The 21947-nt window shown below is 48.0% G+C and overlaps 1 protein-coding gene across 10 annotated transcripts in view; it reads left to right on the top strand.

Annotated features, from left to right (window-relative positions):
- The first annotated feature begins 301 nt into the window (after window positions 1-301).
- Window positions 302-21947, top strand: part of BBS2 (Bardet-Biedl syndrome 2) — a 49309-nt gene continuing 27663 nt past the window's right edge. Inside the window, exons 1-9 of one of the 10 annotated variants that reach the window (XM_075576871.1) lie at window positions 385-453; window positions 10833-10869; window positions 10979-11104; window positions 15266-15493; window positions 15832-15957; window positions 17805-17867; window positions 19246-19323; window positions 20197-20301; window positions 21705-21791. In XM_075576871.1, the coding sequence (XP_075432986.1) occupies window positions 10988-11104; window positions 15266-15493; window positions 15832-15957; window positions 17805-17867; window positions 19246-19323; window positions 20197-20301; window positions 21705-21791 (804 nt within the window). In that variant the 5' untranslated portion in view covers window positions 385-453; window positions 10833-10869; window positions 10979-10987. Of the gene's footprint in view, window positions 468-507; window positions 676-10823; window positions 10870-10978; window positions 11105-15265; window positions 15494-15831; window positions 15958-17804; window positions 17868-19245; window positions 19324-20196; window positions 20302-21704; window positions 21792-21947 lie in introns of those variants that run through there. The other 9 variants (XM_075576868.1, XM_075576870.1, XM_075576869.1 and 6 more) reach the window with 9 other exon arrangements.

Consider the following 21947-nt stretch of genomic DNA (forward strand, 5'->3'; position numbering starts at 1 on the left):
CAGGTACATAAAGAGAGCTAAATCAGCAGGGTGTATATCAGCAGGGTGTATATCAGCAGTCCTTGTCAGGCATCTATTCACAAACTGTGCTCAGTGAGAACATTAATATTACAATTGAATATTAAAAAAAGGGAAGTTTTGTTGTTTTACTTTAATCCAGATATCAGCAAACAGTGACAGCAACTGGAAACTCTTCATAGGTGGATTGTACAGAAAGCATCTCTCTCTTCTCTCTTCTCTCTTCTCTCTCTTCTCTCTCTTCTCTCTCTTCTCTCTCTTCTCTCTCTTCTCTCTCTTCTCTCTCTCTCTCTCTCTTCTATCTCTCTCTCTCTCCTCCAATCACATGGCCCGATGCTGCTGCATCCTGATTGGCTCACTCTTCAAGTAACTTTATTGACAGCGGACACGGTGACAGCATTGTGCGCGGGCCAGTGAGTAGAGCTCCGACACCGGGTGAGTCACCGGAGGTGAGAGGGAGGGGGAGGGGGAGGGGGAGGGGGAGGGGGAGACGGCCGTAGTGGGGAGATTGGGAGAAGAGACAAGGAGATGGGGAGAGAAAGCTAAAGGGCGGGCGGAAGTTACGTCATGTGCGTTGGCCTCGTGTTGTCATGGTGACGAGAGGACACTGAGTCGGAAGGGAAATAATCTGTATATATCTCTAACCCTATATATTATGTATGTGTATCTGTTACCCTATATATTATGTATGTGTATCTGTTACCCTATATATCATGTTTATGTATCTTTTACCCTAAATATCATGTGTGTATCTCTTACCATATATATATTGTGGGTGTATCTCTTACCCTATATATCATGTGGGTGTATCTATATCATACTATCCTATGTAATATATCTCTATATATACATGATATATATATATATATATATCATGTATATATAGAGATATATTACATAGGATAGTATGATATAGATACACCCACATGATATATAGCATCTCATACTAGCCTATGTAATATACCCCTATGTAATACCCCTTTGTCTCAGTGTAAGATGTCATATACCCCCTCTGTGTGAGGTGACACGTACCCCCACTCAATAGTGACTCAGTCATTTTTATGCTAAACTACGTATATCATCACAAAGACAACATACAACTCAAAAACCTTTATGGAGAATCTAAATATTATTTTTCATTTTTATACAAACTTCATTGCATTACAGAAAAAGTTGCACAACTCATAATGCCAAAATGTAGTCTGTGTGAAGACTGCTAGTGTTTATTAAGAAACCAACACTTTGTTTCTAGGCAAAGTCTTTGAGAGAGTCACACGCATGTCATGTTCGTCTTTCAGCTTGTTGCTCGCTTTGGTCTTTATTGTTAAAAATACAGAAAATCCCGACTCAGAGGTCGTGACAAACGGAAGTAGAACTTTGTAAGCTCGCTTGGTTAGAATGGGATATGCCTCCCCAAGTTTGCCCCAGATTCACATCTAAAATCACATATTGTTGATACTTTTCTTTGCAAGTCACTTGGGAGATATGGTACATATGTCATATTCTATATACGCCTAATATACCTTTTCTCCTTTCTCATGTACCCCTTGATGAGGCTTCACGTACCCCCAGGCGGTCCAAGGACCCCATATCCAGAAGCCCTGATCTAGAAGAAGTTGCATAATAGATCCCTGATGTGTCTACATACATTACTGTTGCTACCTACAGTATGTGTTGCAGAAATATCAGTTGTTACTACCAGCCTTCCAGATTGGACTGTAGGAATACAGTGTGATGTTTTGAATCTATTTATAGTTTTTCTGATTCTAGGGAATGGGGATCACACAACTTAATTTTCAATACTGTACTTTGTTGGCATGGGGTTGCCTGGCAACCAGGTTGTCACCGGCGCCCCTGGGTTTAGCTTGTTTTTTTCATGCTTTAATTTCCGGTTACAACAGACCCATGGACTTTCCCCAGCCTAGAGAACAAGCAGGATTTTGCAGTGGATACTGCCTTGAAAAAGCATTTGCATGCTCGAAATGCGCATCGGCATGCCAGGAAGTAATAGGCACTCTCCTGTGCATGGACAGGGTATAATCACCCCCATTAGGGCGTCCACGTTACGCTATGGCTCCCTGTCTCAGATCTATCCAGCACTCATGCTTTCAGGCATTGCTGGTGCGTCGGGGCTGCCAAATCCTCTCTTTGCTTCTTGACTAGCTACTTACAGGGACACACTGCTACTGTGTGTTCCGAGTAGCTTTGCTCTGTCAGGAGGTGCTACTTTTGTTCCATGTTCATTCTGTGAGTGTCTGAACGTAGTCTGCCCTTTCAGTGTGTTTTAAACGACAGCTCCTCAAGGCACTATATACTATTTTAGGAGGCATGTATTTGTACATATACTTATGGCTATAACTTTGAGGGTACTGATCCTTTCAGTTTATATACCTATTTCTTGATATCTACTGCTATATGAGATTGTGTGTATATGTCAACATGCTACTTATAGTGTTACAGCACTAGATACTATCTTACAGGACATATACTCACATATACCTATTGCTGATGGTATTTATGGCTTATACATAGAGGGTACTGATCCCTATATTCTACAACTTTGCACATAGCTACTACTGCTACCTATGCAATTATGGACTACCTGGTATTAGCTTTCTTTGGTAACAGATAACTGCCATCAGAACACTGAACTTTATACCTAGATTTACATTACAAAGCTACTGTGTTCTTCTAACTATATACAGGAGTTAGGTATTCACTGACTTCCATGCAGCAGTCATCCATTGACTGATTAACACACTTTGCAGCGTAATAGGCAGTTAACTATATACTGCTTACTACCTGGTAGAAAGCCTATTAGCTGATTTATATATTCTGGATCCGTACTGTGAGGTTACTTCTGCTATTACTGAGCTAATCATTTTTATATAGCTCTATGCAATAGTTACTCCTACCTATACACAGCAACTACCTATTGATTCATTAACACTTTTTTATCTACTGGATAGATACCTAACCCATCACTGCTGTCTCTCTCAAGAGGGTACTCGGTCCTTTACCTACTTTGGACCTTCATCCAGAAGTCCACCTAGTCTATCAGTTTATCCATATGCACACTCTGCAGTTACAGAGATGATTTAACCCCCGACTAGCCAACACAACAAGGAGTTATTGTCACCTTGATTGTAGATAGTTGGGTGTGGCCTCTGAATGTTAATTTATACCCTACAGTTTTTACACACTAATACATATAGACCCTAGCACTCATTCTAGTGCTTTGTTTGGGTTATAGTGCTTTGCTCATCGTTATTTACCTCCATTATTTTAAATTGATCAAATAAAGGTTTTTATAACTATCATCATCAATTCACGTAGTAGGGCGTCTGAGTGCCCACAACTGGGTTTGCTTTTTCTTGTTCTAGTATCCCTTAATACTTAACCCAGAGGTGCACCTCCCCCTCTTTCCACCCGCTGAGCGAGGGTTACATCTCCTGTTTACCTCCAGATGAATCTCAGAGAGACCCAAGTGATGTTCAATAAATGTGTAAACTCTGCAAAGATCGAAAACATGCAAGGTGTCTAAACATATAACACACGAATTGTATATATATTAATATAATATAGTAACTGTAATGATTATAAACTTCAAACTTCTTTGGGTTTAGTCACTGAAATTGTGTTTTGGATTTTTATGATTTACATTGAATGAAAGACTTTTGAGAGTAACAGCATTTAGATACTTTACAATCCAAAATATATCTATCTTACTTTAGTTATCATAAGTCAATTATATCACATATTCAAAGTGATAGTATGGAAATGTCAACACAAACATAAATTATACTCGTATCTTTCATTGAATTAAGAACATCACCATCACAAATACAATTTCTGTGACAAAACAGTGACAAAACACAAAAGTTTCACTGACAATGCGCATGCTCAGCACACACCACTTTATTTTATTGACTAATTTCCTACCCCATAGTTCCTAATGATCAGAAACTCATCAGATTAATTGGGCTTTATAACAAACAATGACATGCCACAGACAGCCTCAGAAAACATTGGCATGCTCTGCTGGCCGCTGACTTACAGTGAGAGACGTTCTACAGACTTATCTGGTTATCCCGAGTAGAAGATCTAAGAATATCCGCGACACATTAGTGCTCGGTCATTTTAAGCAAATACAGAAACCTACGTGGTTTCCCACAAAACCGGTGGCCTCTTTCAGATGTCAGGTGCAAAGCATGTGAACACACGACTGTGACTAAAACATTTCCAATTTGGAATAATGCACATCTGTTTGATATTCACAAATTCATAAATTGCCAGACGTGTTATTTATATGGCAGTCTGTACATGTCAGAAAAAAGTCTGTAAAACTAGGCGCCAACTAAGGAGACACATTTTTGAGCATGTTGGCGCAGTTAGGAACAAGCTAGACATGCTTATTTCTAGGCATATTAATGAATGTCATGGTGGTGACATAACAGTACTCAAATTCATAGGACTTGATCGATTATCACTTGGGATAAGGAAAGGCAGTTGGGATACAGCATTACTGAAGAAAGAACCGGGATGGATTTATACCTTAAAGACTCTGTATCCCAATGGTTTCAATGAGCAGTGGTCGATAAATCACCAAAAAATCTACTCGCCGAACAAAAAAATCTAGTACCAAACGTGTGCTGCTTGGGCCAATAGGAGCTCGCCACGATGTTAAATCCACTCGCCCGGGGCGAGCAAATGTATAGGTTTGTCGAACACTGTCAATAAGGGTGTTGTATTTTCAACTTTCATATAATTGGGCTACTCACGTGTAGTGGTATCTTTACAGAGTATAAAGACCCCTTGTAGGATTTCCTATGAGATGTTAGTGGCCCCCCAAGAGACATGTTTTAAGATGAATAATAATTCCCTCCTTAACCCGGATAAGGGAGGATACCGTTTATCTTCCACGACCCAAAGGATCTGAGGAATATTCTAGCCCTTAATCCTGGTCCTTTTGGATCAGCCATCTGACCTATCTCATCCCTAGACAAAAACTGTGCAACTCCTTCAATCTGGGTGTGTGAGTAATGGCAACTCATCGGATATATTTATATTGTGTGGCACAGCTGTTCAAGCAGAGGGTAGAATCCACTGACATCACCTCAAGCGCCGTGCAGCGCAAGGTAGCGGACTTCCTAGGAAAGCCCTTTTAAACTCTGCACACATGAGACCCAACCGCTAACAATAAGCCATATCAGGGGGGGAAAGTATAAAAATACTCCAGGCAACATCCAACGCGTTTCATAAGGGTATACTACATCAGGGATCCCGTTCATACGGAAGCTATTCCTTCAACGGGGCTCTTTCACGCTCCAACTAACTTTCTATTTTACGTGCAATACCTTGTAGCCTTGGTGCTGGGCTGCTACTCTGCCTCGCGGTTGCTTCCGTGTACCGGCATATCAGCTGTGCATGCACCTGGCACGGCACTAGGTTCCTTGCTCCATAATCACGGTCTTTTCCACAGCGGTCAAAAACTTTCCTGTGAACTGCTCATTTATATGTCATCCTCCTCTGGCTGGAATCTGGACGTTTGCCACTGATGTATCATCTGGAGACAAGAGTTCCATCTACACACGGTCCAGTAGCTGACGACGGTCTTCACTCGTGAGAGCCTCTGCCTGTGGTACCATGCTGGTTATTGCATGACATGCTTTAACATATTTACCATCCTGTACGTGCGATACTGACCCTCACCATATTGTTAAATTATATATTTGTATGTACTACACCATGAGTTGTGCGCTTTTCTTGTTATTTTCTTAGTTTTGAAAGAACCTAGAGTGGTGGCGGCTGTGAGAGTTTCCGGTAGATTGTTCCACTTGTGAGGTGCACGGTAAGAGGAGGAGCGGCTGGATACTTTGTTGAGCCTTAGGACCATGAACAGTCTTTTGGAGTCAGATCTCAGGTGATAAGTGCTGTGTGTGGTAGGGGTGAGGAGCTTGTTGAGATAGGTGGGTAGCTTGCCCAGAAAGTATTTGAAGGCGAGACAGGAAAGATGAACTTTGCGCCTAGACTCAAGTGATGGCCAATCTAGTTCTTTGAGCATTTTGCAGTGATGTGTGTTGTAGTTGCATTGGAGGACAAAACGGCATATTGAATTGAACAGGGTATCAAGTTTTCTAAGGTGGGTTTCTGGGTGCCGTGCCATATACTATGTCCCTATAGTCTATAATTGGCATTAGCATCTGCTTTGCGATACGCTTTCTGACAGACTTAGGGAGGATGATTTCCTATAAAGTACACCTTGTTTGGCATAGGTTTTGGATGTCAGGATATCAATGTGCAACCCAAATGTTAAATGGGAGGCAAACCATATGCCCAAGTATTTCAAACTAGTAACATGGGCTAGGGTGGTATTAGCATCGGTTCTGATCTTGAGCTCATTCATTTAAAAATAATAGTATCCTGTGAGAATTACAACGAAGGGGTTAATAGGATGGACCAGAACAAATTGACCAGCCCTTCATATACCTCCCTACCTCGGGTGGGGGAGGTTACTGATTTGTGCCTTGAGAAAGCGTAGTCATATGCGAAATGCAAGTCGGCAGTGGCAGATGCCTGCTGATGATGTCATAGTGAAAGCGCGTTTTACTATGTTGTCTCTTTACACCTTGCGCTGCTCCTGTGTGTAGACGCCTGCAGGGCATCTTCTGTACTCTCAGGGGATAAGAGCTTCTGATGGTGATTCTTTAGTGAATTATCACTGTCGTGATGCTGTGACGTCACTTTGCACCTTGAAACGCCGATTAGGATCTCCTGGACAGGGTGGTTGGTTTTATCCACGAGTACATTTTTAATCATCCTGTCCACTGCTGACATCCCATCTCCGGCTTTTGAGAAGTGGATTAAGAGAAATTTACCCCTTAAGAGATCACTTAGACCTGGATTTGTACATACACGTCTCTCCTTTCGACTTTGGATCGGTAACGAGCACTGTGTGTACTTTCACTGCGCATTTATGGTTTATTCTCTGTGAGTGAGCGCTTTGCTTTTTAGATTCTGTGCTTCATCTATCAAGACGCAGAACAAGAATTCCCTGTTCTCTTTGGACACCAAGCTGGTTGCGTTGTCTGCTCTATTGGACTTTTAATCACTTTATTGCACAATATTTGCTTCTATATCACTGTTTAGACCTTTCTTCAACCAGTTAGACATTCACAATATATATTATTGCATTTATCTCTCTCCCAATATATATATATATGTATTGTTTTATTCAATACATTGTTTGTGAATAATTTAACAAATTGCCACATATGCACTTGCATATATACTTTATATCACATTTGGGTTAGCGCTTTTTGCATTTCTTTTTGTTATTTATACATGTGTGTGCATGTGTATCTATGTGTGTATATATGTATGTATACATACATACATACATACATACATACACATACATCTCACACACACACCTCATTATCTTATCTAAAATAGAGAGCGGAACAGGGTGATATAAATTATGATGACATACTAAACAAGCACAAACTGATACATTAGGCAACGAGAGCCCTGATCCCGAGAGCTTACAATCTAGAGTGAATAAGGGACAATGTTGAAACAAAAAGTAAAGTGGCTGCTCTTTGTGAGACGCAGTATGACCCAGGAGGGAGTTTGGTCCCAATAGGGTTGGAGGGTTTAAGTTAGGCGTATGCCTAATAGGGTTAGGGGGGTATAAGTTAGGAGTAGGACTTTATAAATTAGGAGTATAACTACTAGGGCTGGGGGGGGGCCTAATAGGGTTCAGTTAAAACGTTGAATTTTCAGGAACCTTTTAAACGCCTGGTGAGAGTGAGAGGAGGTAATAAAGGAGGAGGAGAGGCAGAGGTCATGGGCAGAAGGCGGTGGCGTTTAGGTATATATGAGGGCTGAGATGTATGGGGGGAGAGCAGCATCACCGAGAGCTTTGTAAATCAGAGCTAGGATTTTGAATGTAATTCTAGAGGATATGGGAAGCCAGTGTAGGGATTTGCATGGTGGGGCAGCAGAAGTGGAGCGGTGATCGAGGAAGATGAGTCTGGCAGCAGCATTTTGAATGGATTGGAGTTGGTGGCAGTGAGGGAGATTTGGGGTATAGGAGTGACAGTGAGGGGGAGTTTCGGTGTAGGGATGAGGGAGAGGTTGGGTGTAGTGGTGGCAGTGAGGGAGAGTTTGGGTGTAGTGGTTAGAGAGACGGAGAGCTTGGGTGTAGGGGTAACAGTGAGGGAGAGGTTGGCTGTAGTGGTGGCAGAGAGTGTGGGTGTAGGGGTGGCAGTGAGGGGGAGTTTGGGTTTAGCGGTGACAGTGAGGGCGAGTTTGGGTTTAGGGGTGACAGTGAGGGAGAGTTTGGGTGTAGGGGTGGCAGTGAGGGCGAGTTTGGGTTTAGGGGTGACAGTGACTGAGAGTTTGGGTGTAGGGGTGACAGTGAGGGAGAGGTTGGCTGTAGTGGTGGCAGAGTGTGAGTGTAGGGGTGGCAGTGAGGGGGAGTTTGGGTGTAGAGGTGACAGTGAGGGAGTTTGGGTGTAGGGGTGTCGGTGAGGGAGAGGTTGGCTGTAGTGGTGGCAGAGAGTGTTGGTGTAGGGGTGACAGTGAGGGAGTTTGGGTGTAGAGGTGACAGTTAGGGAGTTTGGGTGTAGGGGTGTCGGTGAGGGAGAGGTTGGCTGTAGTGGTGGCAGAGAGTGTGAGTGTAGGGGTGGCAGTGAGGGGGAGTTTGGGTGTAGAGGTGACAGTGAGGGAGTTTGGGTGTAGGGGTGTCGGTGAGGGAGAGGTTGGCTGTAGTGGTGGCAGAGAGTGTTGGTGTAGGGGTGACAGTGAGGGAGTTTGGGTGTAGAGGTGACAGTTAGGGAGTTTGGGTGTAGGGGTGTCGGTGAGGGAGAGGTTGGCTGTAGTGGTGGCAGAGAGTGTGAGTGTAGGGGTGGCAGTGAGGGGGAGTTTGGGTGTAGAGGTGACAGTGAGGGAGAGTTTGAGTGTAGGGGTGACAGTGAGGGAGAGTTTGTGTGTAGGGGTGGCAGTGAGGGAGAGTTTGGGTGTAGGGGTGGCAGTGGAAGGGGGAAAGATTAGTAGTTCTGTTTTGGATATGTTAAACTTCAGGTAATGGTGTGAAATCGGCTACAGAGTGAGATTTCCTGCACTGCGTGAGCACTTTTGAGGGTAGTGGGTAAAGATTGTGTGCCATGGCTGTGGCTTAACCCTTTGAGTGCCGGAGGGGCCGCGGCACCAGAGTCCATATGCCGATAGATCTTGCGAGTTCTTAATAAAAGTACAACAAAGAGATACATTGAATACACAAGGAGTGAGACTGCTCAACTCCAAGCTTTTTATCTCTTTAGCCCATAATCCGTACAATCCTCAGCCGTGAAGTTGAGGGCTCGGCAAGGCGCTAAAGTAATCCAGCTGAGCGGTGGTGTGAGCTGGGGGAGGGGCGGGGGTGTGAGCTGGGGGAGGGGCGGGGGTGTGAGCTGGGGGAGGGGCGGGGGTGGCGTGGGATTGAAGTGATTTCTATAGTAACATATTTAATTCTAATGACATTAAAAAGGATATAGAAAATATGCATACACACAAAATACACAAAACATAGCTAAAAAAAAAGCCATGCCCAGAACGTGTGTTAGCCGTGTAGGGGAGGCTCGATCTCACTGAGAATAGATTGCAGGATTCGTGGGGCCTGAGAAATTGTATGTGCAGCGATTCAGCGAAATTTAATAAGAAGAGAACACCACCAATTTAAGAAAACGGGCAGCCAAATAATGTAATGTGCAGGGACGCGTGAGAGTTCTGCTCCGTGTGTCCCGTGTGGGGGATAGGACACGTGAGGAGGGAGGAGTGCGTGTGCAGGTATCTGTGTGTCCCGTGTGGGGGATAGGACACGTGAGGAGGGAGGAGTGCGTGTGCAGGTATCTGTGTGTCCCGTGTGGAGGGAGGAGTGCACGGCCCGTGTGGGGGATAGGACACGCGAGGAGGGAGGAGTGCGTGTGCAGGTGTCTGTGTGTCCCGTGTGGAGGGAGGAGTGCATGGCCCGTGTGGGGGATAGGACACGTGTGGAGGGAGGAGTGCGTGTGCAGGTATCTGTGTGTCCCGTATGGAGGGAGGAGTGCACGGCCCGTGTGGGGGATAGGACACGTGTGGAGGCAGGAGTGCTTGTGCAGGTATCTGTGTGTCCCGTGTGGAGGGAGGAGTGCACGGCCCGTGTGGGGGATAGGACACGTGTGGGGGATAGGACACGTGTGGAGGCAGGAGTGCGTGTGCAGGTATCTGTGTGTCCCGTGTGGAGGGAGGAGTGCACGGCCCGTGTGGGGGATAGGACACGTGTGGAGGCAGGAGTGCGTGTGCAGGTATCTGTGTGTCCCGTGTGGAGGGAGGAGTGCACGGCCCGTGTGGGGGATAGGACACGTGTGGAGGCAGGAGTGCGTGTGCAGGTATCTGTGTGTCCCGTGTGGAGGGAGGAGTGCACGGCCCGTGTGGGGGATAGGACACGTGTGGAGGCAGGAGTGCGTGTGCAGGTATCTGTGTGTCCCGTGTGGAGGGAGGAGTGCACGGCCCGTGTGGGGGAGAGGACACGTGTGGAGTGAGGAGTGCATGTGCAGGTATCTGTGCCACACACAGGCCTGTATTTTTGGCACGGTCCGTGCACCCGCTGTGTGTCTGTGCCATCCTGCCACATTGCGCACAACACGAGATCCTGTGGGGATAAATGATAGAGTAGAACACTACTTTGCTGTGAAGGTAGTTGATGCATGAAACGGCTTTCCAGTAGACCTGATGATGACAAATAACATTGTCTTTTTTTGTCATGCTGACCGTGGACGCAGTATATTCAGCTCACAGACTGAGCACATCTCTTCCTGATAGTTTGCGGTACGTGAGGAGGTCCCGGGAAATGGTTGTGAAGTGACTGCTTCACTGCAGTATGAAGCCTCGGTAGCCTCCGTTCTCTGTTCTCACTCTCTTTCTCTCCCTGTTTCAGGGTCTCGCCATGCTTGTTCCAATTTTTACGTTGAAGCTGAATCACAAGATTAACCCCCGCATGGTGGCAGTGGGGAAGTATGACGGGACACACCCCTGTCTGACGGCAGCTACCCAGGCTGGGAAGGTAGGAAACGGAGAAAGCATTTTATAATGTATAATGCTTCTATAGGAGTGCATCTCATCACACGCGCGTGCCTCTCTTACCTATACAGCCGTGTCTGTGTATCTATCATATATACAGAGCAGTGTGTGTCACTATTACCTATACAGCCGTATCTATCATACAGTAGACATCGCTCTGTATCTACAGTATGTGTGCATGTTCCCGGGTGTAGTATCCCGGCGCTGTCACACTGTGTGTTCATGTTCCCGGGTGTAGTATCCCAGCGCTGTCACACTGTGTGTGTTCATGTTCCCGGGTGTAGTATCCCAGCGCTGTCACACTGTGTGTGTTCATGTTCCCGGGTGTAGTATCCCAGCGCTGTCACACTGTGTGTTCATGTTCCTGGGTGTAGTATCCCAGCGCTGTCACACTGTGTGTGTTCATGTTCCCGGGTGTAGTATCCCAGCGCTGTCACACTGTGTGTGTTCATGTTCTCGGGTGTAGTATCCCAGCGCTGTCACATTGTGTGTGTTCATGTTCCTGGGTATAGTATCCCAGCGCTGTCACACTGTGTGTGTTCATGTTCCCGGGTGTAGTATCCCAGCGCTGTCACACTGTGTGTGTTCATGTTCCCGGGTGTAGTATCCCAGCGCTGTCACACTGTGTGTTCATGTTCCTGGGTGTAGTATCCCAGCGCTGTCACACTGTGTGTGTTCATGTTCCCGGGTGTAGTATCCCAGCGCTGTCACACTGTGTGTGTTCATGTTCCTGGGTATAGTATCCCAGCGCTGTCACACTCTGTCTTCATGTTCCCGTGTGTAGTATCCCAGCGCTGTCACACTGTGTGTGTGTGTGTTCATGTTCCTGGGTGTAGTATCCCAGCGCTGTCACACTGTGTGTGTTCATGTTCCTGGGTATAGTATCCCAGCGCTGTCACACTGTGTGTGTTCATGTTCCTGGGTATAGTATCCCAGCGCTGTCACACTGTGTGTGTTCATGTTCCTGGGTATAGTATCCCAGCACTGTCACACTGTGTGTGTTCATGTTCCCGGGTGTAGTATCCCAGCGCTGTCACACTGTGTGTGTTCATGTTCCCGGGTGTAGTATCCCAGCGCTGTCACACTGTGTGTTCATGTTCCTGGGTATAGTATCCCAGCGCTGTCACACTGTGTGTGTTCATGTTCCTGGGTGTAGTATCCCAGCGCTGTCACACTGTGTGAGTTCATGTTCCCGGGTGTAGTATCCCAGCGCTGTCACACTGTGTGAGTTCATGTTCCCGGGTGTAGTATCCCAGCGCTGTCACACTGTGTGTTCATGTTCCTGGGTGTAGTATCCCAGCGCTGTCACACTGTGTGTGTTCATGTTCCCGGGTGTAGTATCCCAGCGCTGTCACACTGTGTGTGTTCATGTTCCTGGGTGTAGTATCCCAGCGCTGTCACACTGTGTGTTCATGTTCCTGGGTATTCTATCCCAGCGCTGTCACACTGTGTGTGTTCATGTTCCTGGGTGTAGTATCCCAGCGCTGTCACACTGTGTGTGTTCATGTTCCTGGGTATAGTATCCCAGCGCTGTCACACTGTGTGTTCATGTTCCCGGGTATAGTATCCCAGCGCTGTCACACTGTGTGTGTTCATGTTCCCGGGTGTAGTATCCCAGCGCTGTCACACTGTGTGTTCATGTTCCCGGGTGTAGTATCCCAGCGCTGTCACACTGTGTGTTCATGTTCCTGGGTGTAGTATCCCAGCGCTGTCACACTGTGTGTGTTCATGTTCCTGGGTGTAGTATCCCAGCGCTGTCACACTGTGTGTTCATGTTCCTGGGTGTAGTATCCCAGCGCTGTCACACTGTGTGTGTTCATGTTCCCGGGTATAGTATCCCAGCGCTGTCACACTGTGTGTGTTCATGTTCCTGGGTGTAGTATCCCAGCGCTGTCACACTGTGTGTGTTCCCGGGTGTAGTATCCCAGCGCTGTCACACTGTGTGTGTTCCCGGGTGTAGTATCCCAGCGCTGTCACACTGTGTGTGTTCATGTTCCTGGGTGTAGTATCCCAGCACTGTCACACTGTGTGTTCATGTTCCTGGGTATAGTATCCCAGCGCTGTCACACTGTGTGTGTTCATGTTCCTGGGTGTAGTATCCCAGCGCTGTCACACTGTGTGTTCATGTTCCCGGGTATAGTATCTCAGCGCTGTCACACTGTGTGTTCATGTTCCTGGGTGTAGTATCCCAGCGCTGTCACACTGTGTGTGTTCCCGGGTGTAGTATCCCAGCGCTGTCACAGTGTGTGTGTTCATGTTCCTGGGTGTAGTATCCCAGCGCTGTCACACTGTGTGTTCATGTTCCTGGGTATTCTATCCCAGCGCTGTCACACTGTGTGTGTTCATGTTCCTGGGTGTAGTATCCCAGCGCTGTCACACTGTGTGTGTTCATGTTCCCGGGTATAGTATCTCAGCGCTGTCACACTGTGTGTTCATGTTCCTGGGTGTAGTATCCCAGCGCTGTCACACTGTGTGTGTTCATGTTCCTGGGTATAGTATCTCAGCGCTGTCACACTGTGTGTTCATGTTCCTGGGTGTAGTATCCCAGCGCTGTCACACTGTGTGTTCATGTTCCTGGGTGTAGTATCCCAGCGCTGTCACACTGTGTGTGTTCATGTTCCTGGGTATTCTATCCCAGCGCTGTCACACTGTGTGTGTTCCTGTTCCCGGGTGTAGTATCCCAGCGCTGTCACACTGTGTGTGTTCATGTTCCCGGGTATAGTATCCCAGCGCTGTCACACTGTGTGTGTTCATGTTCCTGGGTGTAGTATCCCAGCGCTGTCACACTGTGTGTGTTCATGTTCCCGGGTGTAGTATCCCAGCGCTGTCACACTGTGTGTGTTCATGTTCCCGGGTGTAGTATCCCAGCGCTGTCACACTGTGTGTGTTCATGTTCCTGGGTGTAGTATCCCAGCGCTGTCACACTGTGTGTTCATGTTCCTGGGTGTAGTATCCCAGCGCTGTCACACTGTGTGTGTTCATGTTCCCGGGTGTAGTATCCCAGCGCTGTCACACTGTGTGTGTTCATGTTCCCGGGTGTAGTATCCCAGCGCTGTCACACTGTGTGTGTTCATGTTCCTGGGTGTAGTATCCCAGCGCTGTCACACTGTGTGTGTTCATGTTCCCGGGTGTAGTATCCCAGCGCTGTCACACTGTGTGTGTTCATGTTCCCAGGTCTAGTATCCCAGCGCTGTCACACTGTGTGTGTTCATGTTCCCGGGTGTAGTATCCCAGCGCTGTCACACTGTATGTGTTCATGTTCCCGGGTGTAGTATCCCAGCGCTGTCACACTGTGTGTGTTCATGTTCCTGGGTGTAGTATCCCAGCGCTGTCACACTGTGTGTTCATGTTCCTGGGTGTAGTATCCCAGCGCTGTCACACTGTGTGTGTTCATGTTCCCGGGTGTAGTATCCCAGCGCTGTCACACTGTGTGTGTTCATGTTCCCGGGTATAGTATCCCAGCGCTGTCACACTGTGTGAGTTCATGTTCCCGGGTGTAGTATCCCAGCGCTGTCACACTGTGTGTGTTCATGTTCCCGGGTGTAGTATCCCAGCGCTGTCACACTGTGTGAGTTCATGTTCCCGGGTATAGTATCCCAGCGCTGTCACACTGTGTGTGTTCATGTTCCTGGGTGTAGTATCCCAGCGCTGTCACACTGTGTGTTCATGTTCCTGTGTGTTCTATCCCAGCGCTGTCACACTGTGTGTGTTCATGTTCCCGGGTGTAGTATCCCAGCGCTGTCACACTGTGTGTTCATGTTCCTGGGTGTAGTATCCCAGCGCTGTCACACTGTGTGTTCATGTTCCTGGGTGTAGTATCCCAGCGCTGTCACACTGTGTGTGTTCATGTTCCCGGGTTGTATCCCAGCGCTGTCACACTGTGTGTGTTCATGTTCCTGGGTGTAGTATCCCAGCGCTGTCACACTGTGTGTTCATGTTCCTGGGTGTAGTATCCCAGCGCTGTCACACTGTGTGTGTTCATGTTCCCGGGTGTAGTATCCCAGCGCTGTCACACTGTGTGTTCATGTTCCTGGGTGTAGTACCCCAGCGCTGTCACACTGTGTGTTCATGTTCCTGGGTGTAGTATCCCAGCGCTGTCGCGGCTGTCAGACCTGTTGTATTGAGCTGTTCTTTGCCTCTCTAGGTTTTTATCCATAACCCGCACACTCGGAGCCAGAGGTTTTCGGCTCAGCGTTTGGTGCAGAGCAGCCAGGACTCGGACGTGACACTCCTAAACATTAACCAGAGTGTCAGCTGCCTGACAGCGGGAGTGCTGGATCCACAGCTGGGCTATGACGCACTCGTAGTGGGAACGCAAACCAACCTCCTGGCCTACGACGTGCACAACAACTCCGACCTGTTCTATAAAGAGGTGACTGCTTATTAGAGCATGGCTCCCCAGGATTTTGTACCCCATTACCCCTCACTGTGTCCTGCCATGTCATACCCATTGGAAACAGTCACTTTGTAGGATTTGTAGCGGAATCTTGTGGGTCTTTCTGTCTCTGTATCCTTAAGAAGCAGATTTCACAAACATTTACAGGACGGCAAGTGGGAATGTTTGGGGATAAGAGCGCAGATAATACTTCAGTATTGGACCTGACGGTTGGGTATTTGGGTGTTATTACACTCTAGTACAGGAAGAACTAGATGCAGGTGCTGCCTGTTAGTAAGGGGTTAATCCTGATTCTGTTCCCTTCACATCTTTAGATTGCAGATGGAGCAAATGCTGTGGTGCTGGGGAGTTTGGGAGACATCGCCACCCCGCTCGCTCTCATTGGGGGAAACTGCTCTTTACAAGGGTTTGACTGTAGAGGGAATGACTTGTTTTGGACGGTGAGGAAATCCCGCATACTGGGTTATTGTAAGGAGGGATCACTCATGGGTACATATGTATATGTTTACTTCCTGGTTGTCCCCATGGCAGTGGTCACCAATGGGTTAAGCTCCACCCTATAGCTGAGAGAGGACAGACATCTCTACCTGAGGGAGGCCCATAAATAGCCCGTCCTTCCCTCCCCAGGTAGTCTGTTTCTGTCCTATCTTAGCTGAGGTCTTCGCTTGTTGTTTTACATGGTTAAAGTGGGGCTTACCTAACCGGTCTAGGACATCTGGTCGCAGCCGATTTTACCGCCACTCACCTCGCTGCTGGGACATCTCGCCACTCTCGTAAACCTTAATAATAACACTACCCCCTACCCTAAAAACCTTAACCCTCACCCTAAAACCCCTATCCATAACCCACTTACCCTAACCGCTAAAACCCCTTAAATGAACTTGCCTTATTGGCAAAATGCCCGGCGACTGAGTGTCCAGCGGCGGAGCAGCTGCGGTGAAGGGTCCATCGGCGGCGATTTGGTCCGCGACCAAATGTCTAATTTTCTATCTGACTGCCTTAGGTAGTCAATCCAGGGGAGTTCATGCCTTTTCCTCTCTCTGAAGCCCGGACATCTCGCACTCCAAGCTGTTGGCATGGATCCAGGCCACCATGACCACATGGGAGGGGAGGGGGGGGGGCGCTATGGGGTAATGCGCCACGCAGAGGAGAATGAGAAGGCATTTTAAAAAAGACGCTTGACCGGTGAACACTGCTGCCCTGCAGCTCTGCAGCTCTGCTTCAATAACTCAATAACGCTGACAGACACGCAAAGGAGCCTCCTGCAGAAACGCTAGGGGAATTTCCCAAATTCAATACGGCATTTGGATCATAGCGTCTATCAAACAACGATACAACATCCAGAAGTAGCCAGTGCCAAAGCTGGTCAATGCACGTTCTACAAGGGCAATGGCCGCACCCTGGGTGGCAGAGGCTTCTCCTGCAGATGTACGGACGTCTATTCACACCTTGATAGGATTGTATCGTGTAGATGTGCATGCCTTTGGCAGGAAGGTCCTTCAGACCATTATCCCTGCTCAATAAAGAAACTTTAATTTACTGTTACACGCTTTCGGTGGTAGTTATTTGGAACCCACTGGTGGTCACTGCCATGGGGACAACCAAGAAAAGAGAAACTTGTTTTAGATATTACCGTCATTTTATTTTTCCTGGACAGTCCATCCATGGCAGTGCGTGCCAATTCCCACCCAAATAACATTTGTTTGTACGATAATTAACATGGCTACATTATGTATTTCAGCTTTTGTATCATAAGACTACCTGGGGAGGAAAGGAGGGGCAGTTTATGGTCCTCCCATAGTAGTTTTTCTGACCTATCTCGGCTTTAGGGTGACACTTTAACCCATTGGTGCGCTCTGCCATGGATGGATTCTCTGCGGGATATTGGGGCCCTTCACCACGGAGGGCATTGGTATAGATAATTTATCTTCACACGCGGGGGAGTTTCCGAAGGTGAATTCCGTGCAGATCTCCCTCGTGCAATGAGCGGTTTCTGCAGTTTGTTTCTCAGCTGCAACAGGAGGCTGACAGCGGGCATCTCCGCTCGGAATATTCCTCTACATATGAATGAATAATATTCAGCTTAGAGCAGCTGGGGGGGGGGGGGGGGAGGCGGCGGAGGGAGGGGGTGTTGCTGACACTTTTGTGCATGGGTGTATGGGATGTGATGCTGTGTCCCTGTTGTTAACCCGTTGCTGATACTCTGGAGTAATGTGCGTTGGATTGATGCCCGCTGAACACACAACTGCACTAGTTCTGCTGTGATCGGGATCTTTTTGTTTTGTAGGTTACCGGAGATAACGTGCGATCGTTAGCGCTGTGTGACTTTGACGGCGATGGGAAGAAAGAGGTGCGTCTCTCTGTGCTCATTTACTGGGAATTAAAACCCCCCCCGCTGCTGCTGGAGGCTTCAGGAACGCATTGTAAGTGCTTTTATGATGCTCTTCAGCAGCTGAGGAGTTAATGAGCACAATGTCTCTGGATTTACGGAGCGGTTCTAGTTAAACGCATGACTCCAGCCCATATTCTCAGTCCCTCTGACTCTCGCTCCCATTGAGATTAGCGTTCTGATAAAAGTCTGTCCTCTGGCAGCACATATGGGCATTAACGCCATTAACTCGCCAGTGGGGAAGCAATGGAAGGGTGAATATTAAGGTGGATGAATGGGGGAAGCAATGGAAGGGTGAATATTAAGGTGGATGAATGGGGGAAGCAATGGAAGGGTGAATATTAAAGTGGATGAATGGGGGAAGCAATGAAAGGGTGAATATTAAGGTGGATGAATGGGGGAAGCAATGGAAGGGTGAATATTAAAGTGGATGAATGGGGGAAGCAATGGAAGGGTGAATATTAAAGTGGATGAATGGGGGAAGCAATGAAAGGGTGAATATTAAGGTGGATGAATGGGGGAAGCAATGGAAGGGTGAATATTAAGGTGGATGAATGGGGGAAGCAATGGAAGGGTGAATATTAAGGTGGATGAATGGGGGAAGCAATGGAAGGGTGAATATTAAAGTGGATGAATGGGGGAAGCAATGAAAGGGTGAATATTAAGGTGGATGAATGGGGGAAGCAATGGAAGGGTGAATATTAAAGTGGATGAATGGGGGAAGCAATGAAAGGGTGAATATTAAGGTGGATGAATGGGGGAAGCAATGGAAGGGTGAATATTAAGGTGGATGAATGGGGGAAGCAATGGAAGGGTGAATATTAAGGTGGATGAATGGGGGAAGCAATGGAAGGGTGAATATTAAGGTGGATGAATGGGGGAAGCAATGAAAGGGTGAATATTAAGGTGGATGAATGGGGGAAGCAATGGAAGGGTGAATATTAAGGTGGATGAATGGGGGAAGCAATGGAAGGGTGAATATTAAGGTGGATGAATGGGGGAAGCAATGGAAGGGTGAATATTAAGGTGGATGAATGGGGGAAGCAATGAAAGGGTTAATATTAAGTTGGATGAATGGGGGAAGCAATGAAAGGGTTAATATTAAGGTGGATGAATGGGGGAAGCAATGGAAGGGTGAATATTAAGGTGGATGAATGGGGGAAGCAATGAAAGGGTGAATATTAAGGTGGATTAATTCCCTGAAGGCCCCTGACAGGGATCGCCGCACTGTGAGAAGTGTCACACGCCGCCGACTTATCTGTTTGTACTTTTTGACAACGGTGAGAAAAGCGCTGAAGGCTTTGATATTAATTGTTGTCTTTTGATATTAATTGTTTAGCTTCTTGTTGGATCGGAAGACTTTGACATCAGAGTCTTTAAGGAAGATGAGATTGTGGCTGAAATGACAGAGACTGAGGTAAGAGGCCCGGTAATTGGGGGCTCGCTACAAGTTATAATTGCTCCTGCACGTCAGTGCGCGAGTCCTGTCGTGTTCCTATCCTGAGCGCTGTCTGCTTACACCCCTCGTAAAGCTGCTCAGGCTGACGGTCACACGGGAACTGTCTCGAGATGAGATATTCAATAAGCTGAGTATGTGCCGGTATTAATCGGTCTGTGCCTCGGGGCACCTGGGAGGGCTTAATGCTCGGACACTCCCTGTAATACCACAGGCTCTGTACCTTATCCCCCCTTTTTCCAACCTGCCAGTTGCTCTTCACAGATCCCACTCTTTATTAATCCCAGTTTCAGATCTATCAGTACAATGAGGAATGAAACGATCACACGTAAAAACTAGAACACACGAGAGGGTCTCCGTGTCCGTCCTGAGAGCAGAGAGTGACTACTCCCTGTGAGTGGGTGGGACTTTGTGTCCGTCCTGAGAGCAGGGACTCTTTCCTGTGAGTGGCTGGGACTCTGTGTCCTTCCTGAGTGCAGGGACTCCTCCCTGTGAGTGGCTGGGACTCTCGGAGTCCGTCCTGAGAGCAGGGATTCCTACCTGTGAGGATGGACACAGAGTCCCAGCCACTCACAGGACTGACACAGAGTCCCAACCACTGAGAACAGAGACTCCTCCCTGTGAGTGGCTGGGACTCTCTGTGTCCGTCCTGTGAGTGGCTGGGACTTTGTGTCCGTCCTGAGAGCAGAGACTCCTCCCTGTGAGTGGCTGGGACTCTCTGTGTCCGTCCTGTGAGTGGCTGGAAATCTGTGTCCGTCCTGAGAGCAGGGACTCCTCCCTGTGAGTGGCTGGGGATGTGATGAGAGACTTGTGTTTTCACTCTTTCCCTTCCAGACCATCACAGCACTATGCCCAATGTACGCCAGCCGCTTTGGTTACGCGCTTTCTAACGGCACAGTGGGGGTGTATGACCGCACAGCTCGATACTGGAGAATTAAAGTATGTTTCAGGAAAGTATTGTTTATTCATAGAACCTTCAACAAGGCACAAACAGCGGGAAGGAGGGATACTGTGAGCAGGGAGGAGGGCTACTGTGAGTGTGAGGAGGGATACTGTGAGCAGGGAGGAGGGCTACTATGAGTGTGAGCGGGGTGGAGGGATAGTGTGAGTGGGGAGGAGGGCTACTGTGAGTGTGAGCGGGGAGGAGGGATAGTGTGAGTGGGGAGGAGGGCTACTGTGAGTGTGAGCAGGGAGGAGGGATACCGTGAGTGTGAGGAGGGATACTGTGAGTGTGGGCAGAGAGGAGGGATACTGTGAGTGTGGGCAGAGAGGAGGGCTACTGTGAGTGTGAGCAGGGAGGAGGGATACTGTGAGTGTGAGCAGGGAGGAGGGATACCGTGAGTGTGAGGAGGGATACTGTGAGTGGGCAGAGAGGAGGGATACTGTGAGTGTGGGCAGAGAGGAGGGATAGTGTGAGCGGGGAGGAGGGATACTGTGAGAGGGAGAGGGGATACTGTGAGTGGGAAGGAGGGACTCGGAGCGGGAGGAGAGGCTTCTGTGAGTGAGCAGGGAGGAGGGATAGTGTGAGCGGGGAGGAGGGATACTGTGAGTGAGCGGGATATAACGGATACTGTGAGTGTGAGTTGGGGAGGATGGACTAGTGTGAGTGGGGAGGAGGGACTCGTGTGAGCAGGGAGGAGGGATACTGTTAGTGTGACCAGTTAGTAGGGATAGTGTGAGTGGGAAGGAGGGATACTGTGAGCGGGGGGGGACGGATATTGTGAGTGAGCGGGATAGGAGGGATACTGTGAGTGTGAGCTAGGGAAGAGGCGCTAGTGTGAGTGGGGAGGAGGGACTAGAGGGAGCAGGGAGGAGGGGCTTCTGTGAGTGTGAGTAGGTAGGAGGGATACTGTGAGTGAATGGGGAGAAGGGATACTGTGTGAGTGGGAGAGGGGGATACTGTTAGTGTGAGTGGGGGTGGAGGGGCTAGTGTGAGTGGGAATGAGGGACTCGGAGCAGGGAGGGTGGGCTTGTGTGAGTAGGGAGGAGGGATACTGTGAGTGAATGGGGAGAAGGGATACTGTGAGTGGGAGAGGGGGATACTGTAAGTGTGAGTGGGGGTGGAGGGGCTAGTGTGAATGGGAATGAGGGACTCGGAGCAGGGAGGAGGGATACTGTGAGTGTGAATGTGGGAGGAACAGGGGCAGAATGTGTACCCCCTAATTACTGTAATTTGGGGGTACACATTCCCGGATACTGTAATTAGGGGGTACACATTCCCTGATACTGTATCCGGAAATGTGTACCCCCTAATTACAGTATCAGGGAATATGTACCCCCTTACTTACAATATTGGGGAACATGTCACCCTGATCTTTCTCTCTGTGTTTCCTTCTTTCAAGTCTAAGAACCTTGCAATGAGTATACACGCTTTCGACCTCAACTCAGACGGGGTGTGTGAACTGATCACTGGGTGGTCCAATGGAAAGGTAGGTGTACAGCACAGTGCTCCCTTATCAGTTAGGTGTACAGCACAGAGCTCCCTTATCAGTTAGGTGTACAGCACAGAGCTCCTTATCAGTTAGGTGTACAGCACAGAGCTCCTTATCAGTTAGGTGTACAGCACAGAGCTCCTTATCAGTTAG

The sequence above is a fragment of the Ascaphus truei genome, chromosome 19 (genome assembly GCF_040206685.1).
Source record: "Ascaphus truei isolate aAscTru1 chromosome 19, aAscTru1.hap1, whole genome shotgun sequence".
Lineage (NCBI taxonomy): Eukaryota > Metazoa > Chordata > Amphibia > Anura > Ascaphidae > Ascaphus > Ascaphus truei.